Genomic DNA, 23,591 nt, shown 5'->3' on the forward strand with positions numbered 1-23,591 from the left:
GGAGGCTCTGGAGGGACTCTCGGTCTCTCCCAGCGGTCCGTGGTCTGGACGACGCGGGCCATCGCGACGCCGAGATGTTGTAGCATCGCCTCGTGTTCTCTGACACACTCCTTGACTCCTGTAACCGGGGTACCTGCTCCTGCTGACTCCATGGTGGGGTGTGGAATTCTGTTAGGTATGCGTAACTGGCTGTAAGGGAGTCAGACGCAGGAGAGCAGAAGTTGGGTAGCCAAAGGAGCCTTTTATTTAGGCGAACAAAACACACGGCACTAAGAACCCTTAACACAATATGGGTTTGACATAACCCAGCGCAAACCAGTCTAGCGTGCACACACAAAACAACAAACAATTCCTCACACAGACATGGGGGGAACAGAGGGTTATATATATGTCTAATACTGAGGGAATTGAAACCAGGTGTGTAGGAAAACAAGACAAGACAAATGGACAAAAAAAAAGACGTGGAAAAATGAAAGGTGGAGTGGCGACGGCTAGAAAACCGGTGATGTCGACCGCCGAACGTCGCCCAAACAAGAGAGGATCTGACTTCGGCGGAAGTCGTGACACCCTGGTCATAGACTGCTCTCTCTGCTGCCGCATGGCACACCTCACCCCCCATATTGATCATATTAAATCAGGTCACACCTCACCCCCCATATTGGTCAGGTCACATCTCACCCCCATATTGATCAGGTCACATCTCACCCCCATATTGATCAGGTCACACCTCACCCCCATATTGATCAGGTCACATCTCACCCCCATATTGATCAGGTCACACCTCACCCCCATATTGATCAGGTCACATCTCACCCCCATATTGATCATATTAAATCAGGTCACACCTCACCCCCATATTGGTCAGGTCACACCTCACCCCCATATCGATCAGGTCACACCTCACCCCCATATTGATCAGGTCACATCTCACCCCCATATTGATCAGGTCACATCTCACCCCCATATTGGTCAGGTCACACCTCACCCCCATATTGATCAGGTCACACCTCACCCCCCATATTGATCAGGTCACACCTCACCCCCCATATTGATCAGGTCACACCTCACCCCCCATATTGATCAGGTCACACCTCACCCCCCATATTGATCAGGTCACACCTCACCCCCCATATTGGTCAGGTCACACCTCACCCCCATATTGGTCAGGTCACATCTCACCCCCATATTGATCAGGTCACACCTCACCCCCATATTGATCAGGTCACATCTCACCCCCATATTGATCAGGTCACACCTCACCCCCATATTGATCAGGTCACATCTCACCCCCATATTGGTCAGGTCACACCTCACCCCCCATATTGATCAGGTCACACCTCACCACCCATATTAATCAGATCGAACCTCACCACACTAACACAAATGCAGCAAACATACTGTATCTGAAAAGCCATTAAAAGGACGGTGATCAGTGTTTAGGGGAAATGGGTCGTTTAACACAAACTGTCATGCAACGTTTATTGAACTGAACACACAGTAGCAGCGTCAGACAGACACCCAACAAAATAAAAGTCCAGAGACAGGTTTACAAAATAAGAGTCCTTTAATGGTGGGAGATGAACAGATCATATGAAGTGCCTCTTGGCAGATTCAAGCTTACAAAAACACTTCCCCACATGCATACTGGGTATTGTAGTTCCCTGGAACATAGGAGATACAGTGAAGCAGTAAATGGAATGGGGGGGGGGGGGGGGGGGGGACTACAAACATGGCAGACAATGGACTGTGCCCTGACTATTTTACCACCTAAGGGATGTTGGTAGCCATTTAAATAATCCCATGAGTCAGCCTTCTACGTGTCGGTCTCCTATGAGAGAGTATGGGACACTGGTCTACCACTAACCATCTGACATGTTATCATTGAGAGAGAATAATGCCTTGGCAAACAGAGAGGGGCCACTATAAAGTAGGGGGTGGAGGGGGTAATGGTCCATGTGAACACACAGACACACACTCATTCGCTCAGTCAGTCAATCACTACCTCACAGGTCTCTTATTTTCACACACACACAACGATGTAGCCAAGGTAATGGGGATAAGGGGTGTTGAAGGTGTCAGTGTAAAGTTGCATATAGAACAGAACGGTGGAGGGGGGGGGGGGGGTATTTGACGTGGAAGGGATGGCTTCTAAGGGTAGTAGGGAGGACAAGAGGGGGGTGGGAGATAGGAGGGGGCTTTCAGGGGTGGAGGGGGTGTTCAGGCGGTATTCAGGGGTGATGGGGTATTCAGGGGGTGATGGGGGTATTCAGGGGGTGATGGGGGTATTCAGGGGGTGATGGGGGTATTCAGGGGGTGGTGGGGGTATTCAGGGGGTGATGGGGTGTTCAGGGGGTGACGGGGTATTCAGGGAGTATTCAGGGGGTGACGGGGTATTCAGGGAGTATTCAGGGGGTGATGGGGGTATTCAGGGGGTGATGGGGGTATTCAGGGGGTGGTGGGGGTATTCAGGGGGTGATGGGGTGTTCAGGGGGTGACGGGGTATTCAGGGAGTATTCAGGGGGTGACGGGGTATTCAGGGAGTATTCAGGGGGTGATGGGGGTATTCAGGGGGTATTGGGGGTATTCGGGGGGTATAGGGGGTATTCGGGGGTATTCAGGGGGTGATGGGGGTATTCAGGGGGTAATGGGGGTATTCGGGGGTAATGGGGGGTGATGAGGAAATTCGGGGGGGTGATGGGGGTATCAGAGCCTTGTCTCTATCCCGTGCGAAGGATGACGTGAACTCCAGAATCGGTGAACACCGGACCACTCATGTCTCCCACCTTCAGAGCGAAGGACGCATCCTCAAACGGCTTCTGCATCTGACCTGAAACACACACACACACACACCTCTATCACAACTAATGTCTCCCACCTTCAGAGCGAAGGACGCATCCTCAAACGGCTTCTGCATCTGACCTGAAACACACACACACACACCTCTATCACAACTAATGTCTCCCACCTTCAGAGCGAAGGACAGGTCCTCAAACAGCTTCTGACCTGAAAAACACACACACACACCTCTATCACAACTAATGTCTCCCACCTTCAGAGCGAAGGACAGGTCCTCAAACAGCTTCTGACCTGAAACACACACACACACACCTCTATCACAACTAATGTCTCCCACCTTCAGAGCGAAGGACAGGTCCTCAAACAGCTTCTGACCTGAAACACACACACACACACACCTCTATCACAACTAATGTCTCCCACCTTCAGAGCGAAGGACGCATCCTCAAACGGCTTCTGCATCTGACCTGAAACACACACACACACCTCTATCACAACTAATGTCTCCCACCTTCAGAGCGAAGGACAGGTCCTCAAACAGCTTCTGACCTGAAACACACACACACACACACCTCTATCACAACTAATGTCTCCCACCTTCAGAGCGAAGGACAGGTCCTCAAACAGCTTCTGACCTGAAACACACACACACACACACACCTCTATCACAACTAATGTCTCCCACCTTCAGAGCGAAGGACATGTCCTCAAACAGCTTCTGACCTGAAACACACACACACCTCTATCACAACTAATGTCTCCCACCTTCAGAGCGAAGGACAGGTCCTCAAACAGCTTCTGACCTGAAACACACACACACCTCTATCACAACTAATGTCTCCCACCTTCAGAGCGAAGGACAGGTCCTCAAACAGCTTCTGACCTGAAACACACACACACACACACACCTCTATCACAACTAATGTCTCCCACCTTCAGAGCGAAGGACAGGTCCTCAAACAGCATCTGACCTGAAACACACACCTCTCTCACAACGAAAACAGGACTTTGTGCCTGTCTGTGATGCTTGTCTGTGATGCTTGTGTGTGTGTGTGTGTGTGTGTGTGAGAGAGTGGATAGTATATTTTCCATTTGACCGTGTGTGTGTGTGTGTGTGTGTGTGTGTGTGTGTGTGTGTGTGTGTGTGTGTTACCTCTGCCGAACAGTCCCAGGTCTCCTCCGTTGCGTGCGGAGCTGCAGTCACTGAACTGAGAGGCCAAAGCCTCAAACTCCTCCTCTCCTGACTGCATCTGCTCTATGTACTCTGCAACATGTTAACACACACACCATGTTATGTAACACACACACACACTACAACATGTTAACACACCATGATATGTAACACTACAACATGTTAACACACACACACACCATGTTATATAACACACACACACACACCAACATGTTAAACACACAAACTGCAACATGCTAACACACACACACAGTGCAACAACATGCTAATAACACACAGTGCAACAACATGCTAATAACACACAGTGCAACAACATGCTAATAACACACAGTGCAACATGGTAATAACACACAGTGCAACAACATGGTAATAACACACAGTGCAACAACATGGTAACAACACACAGTGCAACAACATGGTAACAACACACAGTGCAACAACATGGTAACAACACACAGTGCAACAACATGCTAACAACACACAGTGCAACAACAACATGGTAACAACACACAGTGCAACAACAACATGGTAACAACACACAGTGCAACAACAACATGGTAACAACACACAGTGCAACAACAACATGGTAACAACACACAGTGCAACATGGTAACAACACACAGTGCAACAACAACATGGTAACAACACACAGTGCAACAACAACATGGTAACAACACACAGTGCAACATGGTAACAACACACAGTGCAACAACATGGTAACAACACACAGTGCAACATGGTAACAACACACAGTGCAACAACAACATGGTAACAACACACAGTGCAACATGGTAACAACACACAGTGCAACAACAACATGGTAACAACACACAGTGCAACAACAACATGGTAACAACACACAGTGCAACATGGTAACAACACACAGTGCAACATGGTAACAACACACAGTGCAACATGGTAACAACACACAGTGCAACAACATGGTAACAACACACAGTGCAACAACATGGTAACAACACACAGTGCAACAACATGGTAACAACACACAGTGCAACAACATGGTAACAACACACAGTGCAACAACATGGTAACAACACACAGTGCAACAACATGGTAACAACACACAGTGCAACAACATGGTAACAACACACAGTGCAACAACATGGTAACAACACACAGTGCAGCAACATGGTAACAACACACAGTGCAGCAACATGGTAACAACACACAGTGCAACATGGTAACACACACAGTGCAACAACATGGTAATAACACACAGTGCAACAACATGGTAATAACACACAGTGCAACAACAACATGGTAACAACACACAGTGCAACAACATGGTAATAACACACAGTGCAACATGGTAATAACACACAGTGCAACAACAACATGGTAACAACACACAGTGCAACAACATGGTAATAACACACAGTGCAACATGGTAATAACACACAGTGCAACAACAACATGGTAACAACACACAGTGCAACAACATGGTAATAACACACAGTGCAACATGGTAATAACACACAGTGCAACAACAACATGGTAATAACACACAGTGCAACAACAACATGGTAATAACACACAGTGCAACAACAACATGGTAATAACACACAGTGCAACAACAACATGGTAATAACACACAGTGCAACAACAACATGGTAATAACACACAGTGCAACAACAACATGGTAACAACACACAGTGCAACAACAACATGGTAATAACACACAGTGCAACAACAACATGGTAATAACACACAGTGCAACAACAACATGGTAATAACACACAGTGCAACATGGTAATAACACACAGTGCAACAACAACATGGTAACAACACACAGTGCAACAACAACATGGTAACAACACACAGTGCAACAACAACATGGTAATAACACACAGTGCAACAACAACATGGTAATAACACACAGTGCAACAACATGGTAATAACACACAGTGCAACAACAACATGGTAATAACACACAGTGCAACAACAACATGGTAACAACACACAGTGCAACAACAACATGGTAATAACACACAGTGCAACAACAACATGGTAATAACACACAGTGCAACAACAACATGGTAATAACACACAGTGCAACATGGTAATAACACACAGTGCAACAACAACATGGTAATAACACACAGTGCAACAACAACATGGTAATAACACACATTGCAACATGGTAATAACACACAGTGCAACAACAACATGGTAATAACACACAGTGCAACAACAACATGGTAACAACACACAGTGCAACATGGTAATAACACACAGTGCAACAACAACATGGTAACAACACACAGTGCAACAACAACATGGTAATAACACACAGTGCAACAACAACATGGTAATAACACACAGTGCAACAACAACATGGTAATAACACACAGTGCAACAACAACATGGTAATAACACACAGTGCAACAACAACATGGTAATAACACACAGTGCAACATGGTAATAACACACAGTGCAACAACAACATGGTAATAACACACAGTGCAACATGGTAATAACACACAGTGCAACAACAACATGGTAATAACACACAGTGCAACATGGTAATAACACACAGTGCAACAACAACATGGTAATAACACACAGTGCAACATGGTAATAACACACAGTGCAACAACAACATGGTAATAACACACAGTGCAACAACAACATGGTAATAACACACAGTGCAACAACAACATGGTAATAACACACAGTGCAACAACATGGTAATAACACACAGTGCAACAACAACATGGTAATAACACACAGTGCAACAACAACATGGTAATAACACACAGTGCAACAACAACATGGTAATAACACAGTGCAACAACAACATGGTAATAACACACAGTGCAACAACAACATGGTAATAACACACAGTGCAACAACAACATGGTAATAACACACAGTGCAACAACAACATGGTAATAACACACAGTGCAACAACAACATGGTAATAACACACAGTGCAACAACAACATGGTAATAACACACAGTGCAACATGGTAATAACACACAGTGCAACAACAACATGGTAATAACACACAGTGCAACAACAACATGGTAATAACACACAGTGCAACAACATGTTATATGTGTATATTCTTATTCCATCCCTTTACTTAGATGTGTGTGTATTAGGCCGTTGTTGTGGAATTGTTAGATTACTTGTTAGATATTACTGCATTCGGAACTAGAAGCACAAGCATTTCACTACACTCACAATAACATCTGCTAACCGTGTGACCAGTAACATCTGCTAACCGTGTGACCAGTAACATCTGCTAACCGTGTGACCAGTAACATCTGCTAACCGTGTGACCAGTAACATCTGCTAACCGTGTGACCAGTAACATCTGCTAACCGTGTGACCAGTAACATCTGCTAACCGTGTGACCAGTAACATCTGCTAACCGTGTGACCAGTAACATCTGCTAACCGTGTGACCAGTAACATCTGCTAACCGTGTGACCAATAACATCTGCTAACCGTGAGACCAGTAACATCTGCTAACCGTGAGACCAGTAACATCTGCTAACCGTGAGACCAGTAACATCTGCTAACCGTGTGACCAGTAACATCTGCTAACCGTGTGACCAGTAACATCTGCTAACCATGTGACCAGTAACATCTGCTAACCATGTGACCAATAACATCTGCTAACCATGTGACCAATAACATCTGCGAACCATGTGACCAATAACATCTGCTAACCATGTGACCAATAACATCTGCTAACCATGTGACCAATAACATCTGCGAACCATGTGTATGTGACCAATAACATCTGCTAACCATGTGTATGTAACCAATAACATCTACAAACCATGTGTATGTGACCAATAACATCTGCTAACCATGTGTATGTGACCAATAACATCTACTAACCATGTGTATGTGACCAATAACATCTGCTAACCATGTGTATGTGACCAATAACATCTACTAACCATGTGTATGTAACCAATAACATCTACTAACCATGTGTATGTGACCAATAACATCTGCTAACCATGTGTATGTGACCAATAACATCTGCTAACCATGTGTATATGACCAATAACATCTGCTAACCGTGACCAATAACATCTGCTAACCGTGTGTATGTGACCAATAACATCTGCTAACTGTGTGACCAGTAACATCTGCTAACCATGTGTATGTGACCAATAACATCTGCTAACCATGTGTATGTGACCAATAACATCTGCTAACCGTGACCAATAACATCTGCTAACCGTGTGTATGTGACCAATAACATCTGACTTGACATGCACGTAGTTTATCAAACTGTCTCTCACCATCTATCTCAACACACCCAGAGACGGTCAAACATTAGATCAAATGTTGTCACACCAACTCTTTCCCCCAACTACTCACTTTGTATGAGGTCGAGGGCCTCCTCTTTGGAGCGCGTGATGTTCTCCTCCCTCCAGGAGGACGGGCGACGCGATTGGCTGTGCTTCACCAGGAGGTGGGAACAACGCACCTTGTCTGGCTCGCCACTCCCATCACCTACAATTCAATACAACTTTATTGTCCCCTCCCATCACCTACAATTCAATACAACTTTATTGTCCCCTCCAATCAGCGTTCAATACAAATGTATTGTCCCCTCCCTTCACCTACAACACAAATGTATTGTCCCCCCCACTTCACCTACAATACAAATGTATTGTCCCCCCCACTTCACCTACAATACAAATGTATTGTCCCCCCCCACTTCACCTACAATACAAATGTATTGTCCCCCCCACTTCACCTACAATACAAATGTATTGTCCCCCCCACTTCACCTACAATACAAATGTATTGTCCCCTCCCCTTCACCTACAATACAAATGTATTGTCCCCCCCACTTCACCTACAATACAAATGTATTGTCCCCCCCACTTCACCTACAATACAAATGTATTGTCCCCCCCACTTCACCTACAATACAAATGTATTGTCCCCCCCACTTCACCAACAACACAAATGTATTGTCCCCCCCACTTCACCAACAACACAAATGTATTGTCCCCCCCACTTCACCTACAACACAAATGTATTGTCCCCCCCACTTCACCTACAACACAAATGTATTGTCCCCCCCACTTCACCTACAACACAAATGTATTGTCCCCCCCACTTCACCTACAACACAAATGTATTGTCCCCCCCACTTCACCTACAATACAAATGTATTGTCCCCTCCCCTTCACCTACAATACAAATGTATTGTCCCCCCCACTTCACCTACAATACAAATGTATTGTCCCCCCCACTTCACCTACAATACAAATGTATTGTCCCCCCCACTTCACCTACAATACAAATGTATTGTCCCCCCCACTTCACCTACAACACAAATGTATTGTCCCCCCCACTTCACCTACAATACAAATGTATTGTCCCCCCCACTTCACCAACAATACAAAAACACTTTATTGTCCCCCCCACTTCACCTACAACACAAATGTATTGTCCCCCCCCTTCACCTACAATACAAAAACACTTTATTGTCCCCCCCACTTCACCTACAACACAAATGTATTGTCCCCCCCACTTCACCTACAACACAAATGTATTGTCCCCCCCACTTCACCAACAACACAAATGTATTGTCCCCTCCACTTCACCTACAACACAAATGTATTGTCCCCCCCACTTCACCTACAATACAAATGTATTGTCCCCTCCCCTTCACCTACAATACAAATGTATTGTCCCCCCCACTTCACCTACAACACAAATGTATTGTCCCCCCCCTTCACCTACAATACAAAAACACTTTATTGTCCCCCCCACTTCACCTACAACACAAATGTATTGTCCCCCCCCTTCACCAACAATACAAAAACACTTTATTGTCCCCCCCACTTCACCTACAACACAAATGTATTGTCCCCCCCACTTCACCTACAATACAAATGTATTGTCCCCCCCACTTCACCTACAACACAAATGTATTGTCCCCTCCCCTTCACCTACAATACAAATGTATTGTCCCCCCCACTTCACCTACAACACAAATGTATTGTCCCCCCCACTTCACCTACAATACAAATGTATTGTCCCCTCCCCTTCACCTACAATACAAATGTATTGTCCCCTCCCTTCACCTACAATACAAATGTATTGTCCCCTCCCTTCACCTACAATACAAATGTATTGTCCCCTCCCTTCACCTACAATACAAATGTATTGTCCCCTCCCTTCACCTACAATACAAATGTATTGTCCCCTCCCTTCACCTACAATACAAATGTATTGTCCCCTCCCTTCACCTACAATACAAATGTATTGTCCCCTCCCTTCACCTACAATACAAATGTATTGTCCCCCCCACTTCGACAACAACACAAATGTATTGTCCCCCCCACTTCACCTACAATACAAAAACACTTTATTGTCCCCTCCCCTTCACCTATAATACAAAAACACTTTATTGTCCCCTCCCCTTCACCTACAATACAAAAACACTTTATTGTCCCCTCCCCTTCACCTACAATACAAAAACACTTTATTGTCCCCTCCCTTCACCTACAACACAAATGTATTGTCCCCCCCACTTCACCTACAATACAAAAACACTTTATTGTCCCCTCCCCTTCACCTATAATACAAAAACACTTTATTGTCCCCTCCCCTTCACCTACAATACAAAAACACTTTATTGTCCCCTCCCTTCACCTACAACACAAATGTATTGTCCCCCCCACTTCACCTACAATACAAAAACACTTTATTGTCCCCCCCACTTCACCTACAACACAAATGTATTGTCCCCCCCACTTCACCTACAATACAAAAACACTTTATTGTCCCCTCCCCTTCACCTACAATACAAAAACACTTTGTCCCCTCCCTTCACCTACAATACAAAAACACTTTGTCCCCTCCCCTTCACCTACAATACAAAAACACTTTATTGTCCCCTCCCTTCACCTACAATACAAAAACACTTTATTGTCCCCTCCCTTCACCTACAATACAAAAACACTTTATTGTCCCCTCCCCTTCACCTACAATACAAAAACACTTTATTGTCCCCTCCCTTCACCTACAATACAACTTAATTGTTCATATGATGCTACAACAAACAGTCTTCTTCTCATCCCCCCCAAACAGCAGCACACTTCACACAGTAGAGGAGAGGCACACTTCACACACAGTAGAGAGGAGCAGCACACTTCACACACAGTAGAGAGGAGCAGCACACTTCACACAGTAGAGGAGAGGCACACTTCACACACAGTAGAGAGGAGCAGCACACTTCACACAGTAGAGAGGCACACTTCACACACAGTAGAGAGGAGCAGCACACTTCACACAGTAGAGGAGAGGCACACTTCACACAGTAGAGGAGAGGCACACTTCACACACAGTAGAGGAGAGGCACACTTCACACACAGTAGAGGAGCAGCACACTTCACACACAGTAGAGAGGAGCAGCACACTTCACACACAGTAGAGAGGAGCAGCACACTTCACACACAGTAGAGAGGAGCAGCACACTTCACACAGTAGAGAGGAGCAGCACACTTCACACACAGTAGAGAGGAGCAGCACACTTCACACACAGTAGAGAGGAGCAGCACACTTCACACACAGTAGAGAGGAGCAGCACACTTCACACACAGTAGAGAGGAGCAGCACACTTCACACACAGCAGAGGAGAGGCACACTTCACACACAGCAGAGGAGCAGCACACTTCACACACAGTAGAGAGGAGCAGCACACTTCACACACAGTAGAGGAGCAGCACACTTCACACACAGCAGAGGAGCAGCACACTTCACACAGTAGAGGAGCAGCACACTTCACACACAGTAGAGAGGAGCAGCACACTTCACACACAGTAGAGGAGCACAGGGTCAAACCATAGTGCAGCGCCCCTGGATGGAGAGAGCCAGTATGTTGTTGGGTTAAGGGCCAGCATGCTGTTGGGTTAAGGGCCAGCATGCTGTTGGGTTAAGGGCCAGTATGTTGTTGGGTTAAGGGCCAGTATGTTGTTGGGTTAAGGGCCAGCATGTTGTTGGGTTAAGGGCCAGCATGTTGTTGGGTTAAGGGCCAGCATGTTGTTGGGTTAAGGGCCAGCATGTTGTTGGGTTAAGGGCCAGCATGTTGTTGGGTTAAGGGCCAGCATGTTGTTGGGTTAAGAGCCAACATGTTGTTGGGTTAAGGGCCAGCATGCTGTGGGGTTAAGGGCCAGCATGCTGTGGGGTTAAGGGCCAGCATGCTGTGGGGTTAAGGGCCAGCATGCTGTGGGGTTAAGGGCCAGCATGCTGTGGGGTTAAGGGCCAGCATGCTGTGGGGTTAAGGGCCAGCATGCTGTGGGGTTAAGGGCCAGCATGTTGTTGGGTTAAGGGCCAGCACCCCCCCCCCCCCAGTTTAATTTTACAGTGCCCCACCAGGGATTCTAACCGTGACCTGTCAGCTACAGGTCCATCCCCTTAGCTGCTGGGCGACCTACCTGACCCCACCGGACGCTCCCACTGGCTGGCATTGGTGATGTGGTTAAAGTAGTACACTCTACCTAGGAAAGGGAGGAGGGAGAAAGAGGATGGGGGAGGAAGAGGTTGGTGGGGGAGAAGGGAGGGAGAGAGGACAGGGGAGAGGGGAGGGAGAGAAAGGGGACGGGGGAGAGAGAGGATGGGGAGGGAGGGAATGGAGAGAAAGGATGGGGAGGGAGAGAAAGGATGGGGAGAGAGAAAGGATGGGGAGAGAGAGAAAGGATGGGGAGGGAGGGAATGGAGAGAAAGGATGGGGAGGGAGAGAAAGGATGGGGAGAGAGAAAGGATGGGGAGAGAGAAAGGATGGGGAGAGAGAGAAAGGATGGGGAGGGAGAGAAAGGATGGAGAGGGAGAGAAAGGATGGAGAGGGAGAGAAAGGATGGAGAGGGAGAGAAAGGATGGAGAGGGAGAGAAAGGATGGAGAGGGAGAGAAAGGATGGAGAGGGAGAGAAAGGATGGGGAGGGAGGGAAGAGAGAGGAGAGGTGTTGGTTTGGGGGATGAGAAAGAGGGAGCCGATGCTACAACTGAAGTCTACCGAAGCTTCCTTTCCTTCATGTGCATTAATCTACACAGATAAAAGCATGAATCTACACAGATAAAAGCATGAATCTACACAGATAAAAGCATGAACCCTACACAGATAAAAGCATTCATCTACACAAATAAAAGCATGAACCTACACAGATAAAAGCGTGAACCTACACAGATAAAAGCGTGAACCTACACAGAAAAGCATTTTGCTTTAGTCATGGAATGGACAGAACTAATCTCAGTTGGTCGTCTTCAGCAACTTTTAATGATATTATGCTGAAGAAGGCGTTGAGAAAATCCATATTTAACTTCTGCTCACTGGGCAGAAACCCGCCATCCTAACACAGGTGTCGGAATGGTCCCAAGGCGCGGGACAAAATGACGTCATTGTTATGGGCCTTGTTATTTTCTGCTACCTCGCGAGCTGGCGTGAAATGAATGAATGGACATTAAATGAATAAACTGACCAACTCAAAATGACGACACCCCATACAACAGTATATCTTCCAATACATATATCCCTAAGAATTGTTTTGATTATGAAATAAGTTACTGTCCAATGCATAGTACGTTGAACAGTTGTCAAAACATGCATGCGCCGCTGCTAGTTAGGCTAGCTTCCTGGGTTAGTCGTGAGGGTAATGACTGGCTAACTAAACAACACCAGATGATAGCTTTTGATACACGCACTAGTCAAACGAATAACCATCAGACACAATTCACAAATAAACATGCGTCACCACCTAACGATGCAACAAGATTACAACCAACCTAACTAGCTAAGTAATTTAGCTAAGCCGCTAACGCTAGCATTTGGGTTCGTTCGGTCGGTACTTTGCCATGCAAGTGGTTTGTGCACCAGCGACAAATTGCTCGGATGATATAGCTAATTATCGCTCTCAACCTACTGGAACTGCGGCTCATCCGCTTTTCCCACCCGGACGGTAGCTTCTCGTCCTCGGCGTCTGCCATTTTCCCTGCTTGCTTTCAAAACTGTGCAAGTCACTCCTCTTTGCCTCTGGTGGCTCGTAGAATGCGGCTGTAAGGAAACGTCTGCTGCTGATTCTGTTGTTGCACCTTCCATCCGCCAGGTGTCAAAGAGACATGTTTAGAATATTCTTCACTTTTCTAGAAGGGTTGCTTTTACATGTGTTTTGTTGTTGTTGCATTAGACATGTATTTCTCATGATAAACTACATTGGATTTAATCGAATGGTATGTTGATATCATTTCAGCTGTTTATTCCACTGATCTACAGTTTAAAAAAATGCCCTTATAGACTGATGTGACCGCATTTGTTATTTCATTGCAACTATTCGCAGCACTTCTGGTTGATTTACGGCATAGCTGAATATGGCAGTGCCCGCCTTCTCTTGACATGTCACCCTATGAGAGGCCTTGACGTAGCCACGTCAATCATCCGTTTAGATGTTTCATTGGTGCGTTTTCTCGTTGTACACAAAGCGGAACGCTTTACGACTACCCAGGCTGAAACGATTCTGGTTTTCGCTAACGACTAGCTATCGATAAGGTAATATCTGTAATTATACGATATTTTATCAATGGTATAGACCAATAAACGTGAGGAAACTTCAATATCTAAGACGTAATGCTTTATTTATTTTTTCAGTGGTTGTTGATGAAGCGCTAACTAGCTCTGCTAACATTAGCCAACTCCACATGACAACATAACGTTTATTGTCCTAGCTGTTATGTTAGCTGCTAAGTAACATTACATTATTGGAGTTGTAATGACAAACAACTGGAACATCATCCTTGTATTGTAATCACCACTGTTGTGTAAACAACTAAAGTTCGCTAGTTAGTTTAAACTGTGTGCTGTTTCACGCCACTTCGATACGAAGTGATTTTCGTAGCAGGTTATGAGAGCATTTTTCGCTAACCCGTCTTAACCTCAGTCTCTTAACCGACTACGTTAATCATCCTAACCCGCTTTAAGTTTTGACCTGCTACGAAAAAGTCGCTTCCGTATCGTAGTTGTTTGAACATAGTGTTTATCGTATGTTCACGGTGTCATACTGTACCGCTGTCTCAACCAACTCTCCCCGTCTCTCTCTGCGGATCAGGATGATTGAGGTGGTTTGCAATGACCGGCTGGGCAAGAAGGTTCGGGTGAAGTGCAAGTATCCTTTTACTAAACTGACCACCATGCTAGTCTTGCAGCACAGACTAGCCTACGCCATTCATAGACTGCATCTGATTTAGCGCCTATTGGCGATAGTAACACACTGTTACAATAGTATGTGAATACCCCTTCAAATGAGTGGATTCGGCTATTTCAGCCACACCCGTTGCTGACAGGTGTATAAAATCGAGCGCACAGCCATGCAATCTCCATAGACAAACATTGGCAGTAGAATGACCTTACTGAAGAGCTCAGTGACTTTCAATGTGGCATCATCATAGGATGATTATTGCTGTTATTGTGAAGTGGAAACGTCTAGGAGCAACAACGGCTCAGCCGCGAAGTGGTAAGCCACACAAGCTCACAGAACGGGACCGCTGCAGCGCGTTAAAAATTGTCTGTCCTCGGTTGCAACACTTACTACCGAGTTCCAAACTGCCTCGGGGAAGCAACGTCAGCGCAAGAACTGTTCGTCAGGAGCTTCACAAAATGGTTTTCCATGGCAGAGCAGCCACGCATAACCCTAAGATCACCATGAGCAATGCCCAGTGTCGGCTGGAGTGGTGGAAAAGTCTGGATAATTGGAAATGCGTTCTCTGGAGTGATGAATCACGCTTCACCATCTGGTAGTCCGATGGAAGAATCTGGGTTTGGCGGATGCCAGGAGAACGCTACCTGCCCCCATGCATTGTGCCAACTGTAAAGTTTGGTGGAGGAGGAGGAATAATGGTGTGGGGATGTTTTTCATGGTTCGGGCCCCTTAGTTCCAGTAAAGGGAAATCTTAACACTACAGCACACAATGACATTCTAGACGATTCTGTGCTTCCAACTCTGTCTCAACAGTTTTGGGAGGGCCCTCTCCTGTTTCAGCTGGCTCCCTGTCTCAACAGTTTTGGGAGGGCCCTCTCCTGTTTCAGCTGGCTCCCTGTCTCAACAGTTTAGGGAAGGCCCTCTCCTGTGTCAGCTGGCTCCCGTGCACAACGAGGTTCATATAGACATTGTTTGTTGAGATCGTTTTGGAAGAACTTGACTGGCCTGCACAGAGCCCTGACCTCAACCCCCATTGAACACCTGTGGGATGAATTGGAACGCCGACTGCCCAACATCAGTCCCCGACCTCACTAGTGCTCTTGTGGCTGAATGGAAGCAAGCCGCCGCAGCAATGTTCCAACATCTAGTGGAAAGCCTTCCCAGAAGAGTGGAGGCTGTTATAGCAGCAATGTTCCAACATCTAGTGGAAAGCCTTCCCAGAAGAGTGGAGGCTGTTATAGCAGCAATGTTCCAACATCTAGTGGAAAGCCTTCCCAGAAGAGCGGAGGCTGTTATAGCAGCAATGTTCCAACATCTAGTGGAAAGCCTTCCCAGAAGAGCGGAGGCTGTTATATCAGCAAAGGGGAGACCAACTCCATATTAATGTCCATGGTTTTGGAATGAGATGTTCGACGAGCAGGTGTCCACATACTTTCTTTTTTTTTATCCCAGACGCTCGTTCTGAACGTTAAAACGCATCGTTGCAATATGGTTTTGGAAACAAGGAATGTATCTTTCATATCAGCAAGAATTTAAAAAAAAATAAACTAAAGGTTAAATTACTACAGATCTTTTTCGAGGGTTAGGGTTATATAGATGTCTGTAGATGCTGAACCTTCAGAGGTTGCAGGCATAGACACACTATACCAACATGTCGTTAGAGCAGTCATCTGTGTACAGCCTTAACCCTTTCCAGCTCAGAAGACACTATAGGAGACCTGAAGAAGCTCATCGCTGCCCAGACAGGCACACGGTGGGACAAGATCGTACTCAAGAAATGGTGAGAAAGAAATGAACAGTCCCTAGCCTACGGACCAGTGACGAGTCACTTCCCTAGCCTACGAACCAGTGACGAGTCACTTCCCTCATATACATATGAGATGAGTAATGTAGGGTATGTAAACATAATATTAAGTAGCATTGTTTAAAGTGGCTAGTGATTATATTTTACATCAATTCCCATTATTAAAGTGGCTGGAGTTGAGTCAGTGTGTTGGCAGCAGCCAAGTAAGTATGTCACTGTTGTATTCGGGCACACGTGACAAACTTTGATTTAGATTTAGCTGCGTCACTCGGAAACTTGTTAGTTGTGGCATATTTGGAACCAGTGACGAGTCACTTCTCCTTCTCTTCCTCCTGTATTATTCAGACTGGTCTCTGTGTCGTCTGCGTTTGTATCCAGGGTAACGTGTTAGAATATTAAGGTAGAAATGTAGAACCTGCAAGCCTCTGTGACGTGTAGAATAAGGAATCATGTAATTTCTATCTGAAACATTCCGGAAGGAACCTGGTCGAGGCCGTGTTCTTCCTCTGTGACATGTAGAATAAGGAATCATGTAATTTCTATCTGAAACGTTCCGGAAGGAACCTGGTCGAGGGCGTGTTCTTCCTCTGTGACTAACTTCCTGTTTTCTCCTCTCAGGTACACCATATTCAAGGACCACGTGTCTCTGGGAGACTGTATCCTTTTTGAGCCCTCCGAAGTGCAGTTTCACTGTTTGACCACCGGATGGCGTTTTATTGTCGCGAGTCTCGTCCTGGAGGCACAACTGGGCCATTTCCCCTTAGACAGAGCAGCGGCAAAGTCAAACGTGGCTATATTGTTTTCATGCATTTTTACAATAATGCGCTTTTTGGTGTTTTAAATTAGGGTTAGGCATTAGGTTCAACAGTGGGTTTTAAATTAGGGTTAGGCATTAGGTACAACAGTGGGTTTTAAATTAGGGTTAGGCATTAGGTTCAACAGTGTGGTTAGGCATTAGGTTCAACAGTGTGTTAGGCATTAGGTTCAACAGTGTGGTTAGGCATTAGGTTCAACAGTGTGGTTAGGCATTAGGTTCAACAGTGTGTTAGGCATTAGGTTCAACAGTGTGTTAGACATTAGGTTCAACAGTGTGGTTAGGCATTAGGTTCAACAGTGTGTTAGGCATTAGGTTCAACAGTGTGTTAGGCATTAGGTTCAACAGTGTGGTTAGGCATTAGGTTCAACAGTGTGGTTAGGCATTAGACATTAGGTTCAACAGTGTGTTAGGCATTAGGTTCAACAGTGTGGTTAGGCATTAGGTTCAACAGTCTGTTAGGCATTAGGTTCAACAGTGTGTTAGGCATTAGGTTCAACAGTGTGTTAGGCATTAGGTTCAACAGTGTGTTAGGCATTAGGTTCAACAGTGTGTTAGGCATTAGGTTCAACAGTGTGTTAGGCATTAGGTTCAACAGTGTGTTAGGCATTAGGTTCAACAGTGTGGTTAGGCATTAGGTTCAACAGTGTGTTAGGCATTAGGTTCAACAGTGTGGTTAGGCATTAGGTTCAACAGTGTGTTAGGCATTAGGTTCAACAGTGTGGTTAGGCATTAGGCATTAGGTTCAACAGTGTGTTAGGCATTAGGTTCAACAGTGTGTTAGGCATTAGGTTCAACAGTGTGTTAGGCATTAGGTTCAACAGTGTGTTAGGCATTAGGTCCAACAGTGTGTTAGGCATTAGGTTCAACAGTGTGTTAGGCATTAGGTTCAACAGTGTGGTTAGGCATTAGGTTCAACAGTGTGTTAGGCATTAGGTTCAACAGTGTGTTAGGCATTAGGTTCAACAGTGTGGTTAGGCATTAGGTTCAACAGTGTGGTTAGGCATTAGGTTCAACAGTGTGTTAGGCATTAGGTTCAACAGTGTGTTAGGCATTAGGTTCAACAGTGTGTTAGGCATTAGGTTCAACAGTGTGTTAGGCATTAGGTTCAACAGTGTGGTTAGGCATTAGGTTCAACAGTGTGGTTAGACATTAGGTTCAACAGTGTGGTTAGACATTAGGTTCAACAGTGTGGTTAGACATTAGGTTCAACAGTGTGGTTAGACATTAGGTTCAACAGTGTGGTTAGGCATTAGGTCCAACAGTGTGTTAGACATTAGGTTCAACAGTGTGTTAGGCATTAGGTTCAACAGTGTGTTAGGCATTAGGTTCAACAGTGTGTTAGGCATTAGGTTCAACAGTGTGTTAGGCATTAGGTTCAACAGTGTGTTAGGCATTAGGTTCAACAGTGTGTTAGACATTAGGTTCAACAGTGTGTTAGACATTAGGTTCAACAGTGTGTTAGGCATTAGGTTCAACAGTGTGTTAGACATTAGGTTCAACAGTGTGTTAGGCATTAGGTTCAACAGTGTGTTAGGCATTAGGGTTAGGCATTAGGTTCAACAGTGTGTTAGGCATTAGGTTCAACAGTGTGTTAGGCATTAGGTTCAACAGTGTGGTTAGGCATTAGGTTCAACAGTGTGTTAGGCATTAGGTTCAACAGTGTGTTAGGCATTAGGTTCAACAGTGTGTTAGGCATTAGGTTCAACAGTGTGTTAGGCATTAGGTTCAACAGTGTGTTAGGCATTAGGTTCAACAGTGTGGTTAGGCATTAGGTTCAACAGTGTGTTAGGCATTAGGTTCAACAGTGTGTTTTAAATTAGGGTTAGGCATTAGGTTCAACAGTGTGGTTAGGCATTAGGTTCAACAGTGTGGTTAGACATTAGGTTCAACAGTGTGGTTAGACATTAGGTTCAACAGTGTGGTTAGACATTAGGTTCAACAGTGTGGTTAGACATTAGGTTCAACAGTGTGGTTAGACATTAGGTTCAACAGTGTGGTTAGGCATTAGGTTCAACAGTGTGTTAGGCATTAGGTCCAACAGTGTGTTAGACATTAGGTTCAACAGTGTGTTAGGCATTAGGTTCAACAGTGTGTTAGACATTAGGTTCAACAGTGTGGTTAGGGTTAGGCATTAGGTTCAACAGTGTGTTAGACATTAGGTTCAACAGTGTGGTTAGGGTTAGGCATTAGGTTCAACAGTGTGTTAGACATTAGGTTCAACAGTGTGGTTAGGGTTAGGCATTAGGTTCAACAGTGTGTTAGACATTAGGTTCAACAGTGTGTTAGACATTAGGTTCAACAGTGTGTTAGGCATTAGGTTCAACAGTGTGTTAGGCATTAGGTCCAACAGTGTGTTAGGCATTAGGTTCAACAGTGTGGTTAGACATTAGGTTCAACAGTGTGTTAGACATTAGGTTCAACAGTGTGTTAGGCATTAGGTTCAACAGTGTGGTTAGACATTAGGTTCAACAGTGTGTTAGACATTAGGTTCAACAGTGTGTTAGGCATTAGGTTCAACAGTGTGTTAGGCATTAGGTTCAACAGTGTGTTAGACATTAGGTTCAACAGTGTGTTAGGCATTAGGTTCAACAGTGTGTTAGGCATTAGGTTCAACAGTGTGTTAGGCATTAGGTCCAACAGTGTGTTAGGCATTAGGTTCAACAGTGTGTTAGGCATTAGGTTCAACAGTGTGGTTAGGCATTAGGTTCAACAGTGTGTTAGGCATTAGGTTCAACAGTGTGTTAGGCATTAGGTTCAACAGTGTGTTAGGCATTAGGTTCAACAGTGTGGTTAGGCATTAGGTTCAACAGTGTGTTAGGCATTAGGTTCAACAGTGTGTTAGGCATTAGGTTCAACAGTGTGTTAGGCATTAGGTTCAACAGTGTGTTAGGCATTAGGTTCAACAGTGTGTTAGGCATTAGGTTCAACAGTGTGGTTAGGGTTAGGCATTAGGTTCAACAGTGTGTTAGACATTAGGTTCAACAGTGTGGTTAGGGTTAGGCATTAGGTTCAACAGTGTGTTAGACATTAGGTTCAACAGTGTGTTAGACATTAGGTTCAACAGTGTGTTAGGCATTAGGTTCAACAGTGTGTTAGGCATTAGGTCCAACAGTGTGTTAGGCATTAGGTTCAACAGTGTGGTTAGACATTAGGTTCAACAGTGTGTTAGACATTAGGTTCAACAGTGTGTTAGGCATTAGGTTCAACAGTGTGGTTAGACATTAGGTTCAACAGTGTGTTAGACATTAGGTTCAACAGTGTGTTAGGCATTAGGTTCAACAGTGTGTTAGGCATTAGGTTCAACAGTGTGTTAGGCATTAGGTTCAACAGTGTGTTAGACATTAGGTTCAACAGTGTGTTAGGCATTAGGTTCAACAGTGTGTTAGGCATTAGGTTCAACAGTGTGTTAGGCATTAGGTCCAACAGTGTGTTAGGCATTAGGTTCAACAGTGTGTTAGGCATTAGGTTCAACAGTGTGGTTAGGCATTAGGTTCAACAGTGTGTTAGGCATTAGGTTCAACAGTGTGTTAGGCATTAGGTTCAACAGTGTGTTAGGCATTAGGTTCAACAGTGTGGTTAGGCATTAGGTTCAACAGTGTGTTAGGCATTAGGTTCAACAGTGTGTTAGGCATTAGGTTCAACAGTGTGTTAGACATTAGGTTCAACAGTGTGTTAGACATTAGGTTCAACAGTGTGTTAGGCATTAGGTTCAACAGTGTGGTTAGGCATTAGGTTCAACAGTGTGGTTAGACATTAGGTTCAACAGTGTGGTTAGACATTAGGTTCAACAGTGGGTTAGGCATTAGGTTCAACAGTGTGGTTAGACATTAGGTTCAACAGTGTGTTAGGCATTAGGTTCAACAGTGTGGTTAGACATTAGGTTCAACAGTGTGTTAGACATTAGGTTCAACAGTGGGTTAGGCATTAGGTTCAACAGTGTGGTTAGGCATTAGGTTCAACAGTGTGGTTAGGCATTAGGTTCAACAGTGTGGTTAGGCATTAGGTTCAACAGTGTGTTAGGCATTAGGTTCAACAGTGTGTTAGGCATTAGGTTCAACAGTGTGGTTAGGCATTAGGTTCAACAGTGTGGTTAGGCATTAGGTTCAACAGTGTGGTTAGGGTTAGGCATTAGGTTCAACAGTGTGTTAGGCATTAGGTTCAACAGTGGGTTAGGCATTAGGTTCAACAGTGTGTTAGGCATTAGGTTCAACAGTGGGTTAGGCATTAGGGTTAGGCATTAGGTTCAACAGTGTGTTAGACATTAGGTTCAACAGTGTGGTTAGGCATTAGGTTCAACAGTGTGGTTAGACATTAGGTTCAACAGTGTGTTAGGCATTAGGTTCAACAGTGTGTTAGGCATTAGGTTCAACAGTGTGTTAGGCATTAGGTTCAACAGTGTGGTTAGGCATTAGGTTCAACAGTGTGGTTAGGCATTAGGTTCAACAGTGTGGTTAGGCATTAGGTTCAACAGTGTGGTTAGGCATTAGGTTCAACAGTGTGGTTAGGGTTAGGCATTAGGTTCAACAGTGTGCTTTAAATTAGGGTTAGGCATTAGGTTCAACAGTGTGGTTAAGTTGTAAATGAGATTGGATGACTTTGTGGCTGTGCCAGCTAGTGACCACTGCAGAGCTGCCTCCAGAACAACATTCATGACAAAGAATACTGAAACAGCTGTTTAACCAAGAGGAAATAGAACACTATTGAGCCCTTAGAACAGCAGTTTCACTCTGACCAGGGAGAAATCTGTAAACTGGGCGATACTGAGCCAACATGTCTGCTTTCCTTCCAGGTTTTGCTACTGTTAGATATAGTAAGGCGAGAAACACACAGCAACATTTGAATGTCTCCTCCTCCTCCTCATTTTATCTGATGGTTATTGTCAGAGTGGGTTTCTACATGTAAGCAACGTTTTTGTTATTGAGAAATGCAGTTGGTGAAGTATTGCCTTGAAAGTGAGGAGTTTCCTGGTTTAGTTCATCATATTGAGGGAAACTCGGGGAAATGATTTGGTTGTGCAACTCGAGACATTTGACACACACACACACACGGTACATCTGGCATATGGATGGTGTTTGTGTGGGACTACTGACCACCACCACCACCACCACCACCACTGTTCTCCTCCTTAACTCAACTGTCTGCAGATGAGATCCATGATGGGCAGAACCTGGAGCTGTACTACCAGTAGAAGACTGAGGACACACACACACACACACAATTCTATGTAATAACAAGGCTTGAGTTTGTTGATCATTGGGGTTTTGCGGAAGACATTGTTGGTGTTCTAGTGATGAAATGTTTTGATATTGTTTGGAAATAAAAGCAAATATTTATATTAGTTTAATTTGTCTCCATCTCTAACTGGCTTTATTATCTGGAAGTGTCCCACACGGCACCCTATTCTCTATATAGTGCACTACTATAGACCATACTCTGTTCTGTCTAGGTAAGAGGTTCTCTATATAGTGCACTACTATAGACCAGACTCTGTTCTGTCTAGGTAAGAGGTTCTCTATATAGTGCACTACTATAGACCAGACTCTTATGTCCAGGTAAGAGGTTCCCTATATAGTGCACTACTATAGACCAGACTCTGTTCTGTCCAGGTAAGAGGTTCTCTATATAGTATACTACTATAGACCAGACTCTGTTCTGTCTAGGTAAGAGGTTCTCTATATAGTATACTACTATAGACCAGACTCTGTTCTGTCTAGGTAAGAGGTTCTCTATATAGTGCACTACTATAGACCAGACTCTGTTCTGTCTAGGTAAGAGGTTCTCTATATAGT

The 23,591-nt window shown here is 44.9% G+C and overlaps 2 protein-coding genes across 9 annotated transcripts; one reads left to right on the forward strand and one right to left on the reverse strand.

Annotated features, from left to right (window-relative positions):
- Positions 1-1,545: 1,545 nt before the first annotated feature.
- Positions 1,546-14,337, reverse strand: pin1 (peptidylprolyl cis/trans isomerase, NIMA-interacting 1). 8 transcript variants are annotated; one of them, XM_036948472.2, is made up of 5 exons: positions 13,913-14,337; positions 12,433-12,495; positions 8,354-8,488; positions 3,950-4,060; positions 1,546-2,827 (listed from the first exon to the last, which is right to left on the reverse strand). In XM_036948472.2, exons 1-5 carry the CDS (start codon positions 13,974-13,976, stop codon positions 2,718-2,720), a joined length of 483 nt encoding a protein of 160 aa, XP_036804367.1. In that variant the 5' UTR covers positions 13,977-14,337; the 3' UTR covers positions 1,546-2,717. The 8 variants fall into 8 exon arrangements, with proteins under 8 accessions (XP_036804367.1, XP_090051225.1, XP_036804372.1 ...); XM_090195099.1 differs by having other exon boundaries at positions 12,433-12,491; positions 13,909-14,123; XM_090195097.1 differs by lacking the exon at positions 1,546-2,827 and adding an exon at positions 3,015-3,263 and having other exon boundaries at positions 13,913-14,324.
- A 63-nt stretch (positions 14,338-14,400) lies between these two features.
- ubl5 (ubiquitin like protein 5) lies at positions 14,401-23,146 on the forward strand. The gene is made up of 5 exons (XM_036948780.2): positions 14,401-14,535; positions 15,092-15,148; positions 16,878-16,961; positions 17,604-17,641; positions 22,947-23,146. Exons 2-5 carry the CDS (start codon positions 15,093-15,095, stop codon positions 22,988-22,990), a joined length of 222 nt encoding a protein of 73 aa, XP_036804675.1. The 5' UTR covers positions 14,401-14,535; position 15,092; the 3' UTR covers positions 22,991-23,146.
- The last annotated feature ends 445 nt before the right edge of the window (positions 23,147-23,591 follow it).

Source organism: Oncorhynchus mykiss, chromosome 13, assembly GCF_057628025.1.
Source record: "Oncorhynchus mykiss isolate SJ-2025 chromosome 13, ASM5762802v1, whole genome shotgun sequence".
NCBI classification, from domain to species: Eukaryota; Metazoa; Chordata; class Actinopteri; order Salmoniformes; family Salmonidae; genus Oncorhynchus; species Oncorhynchus mykiss.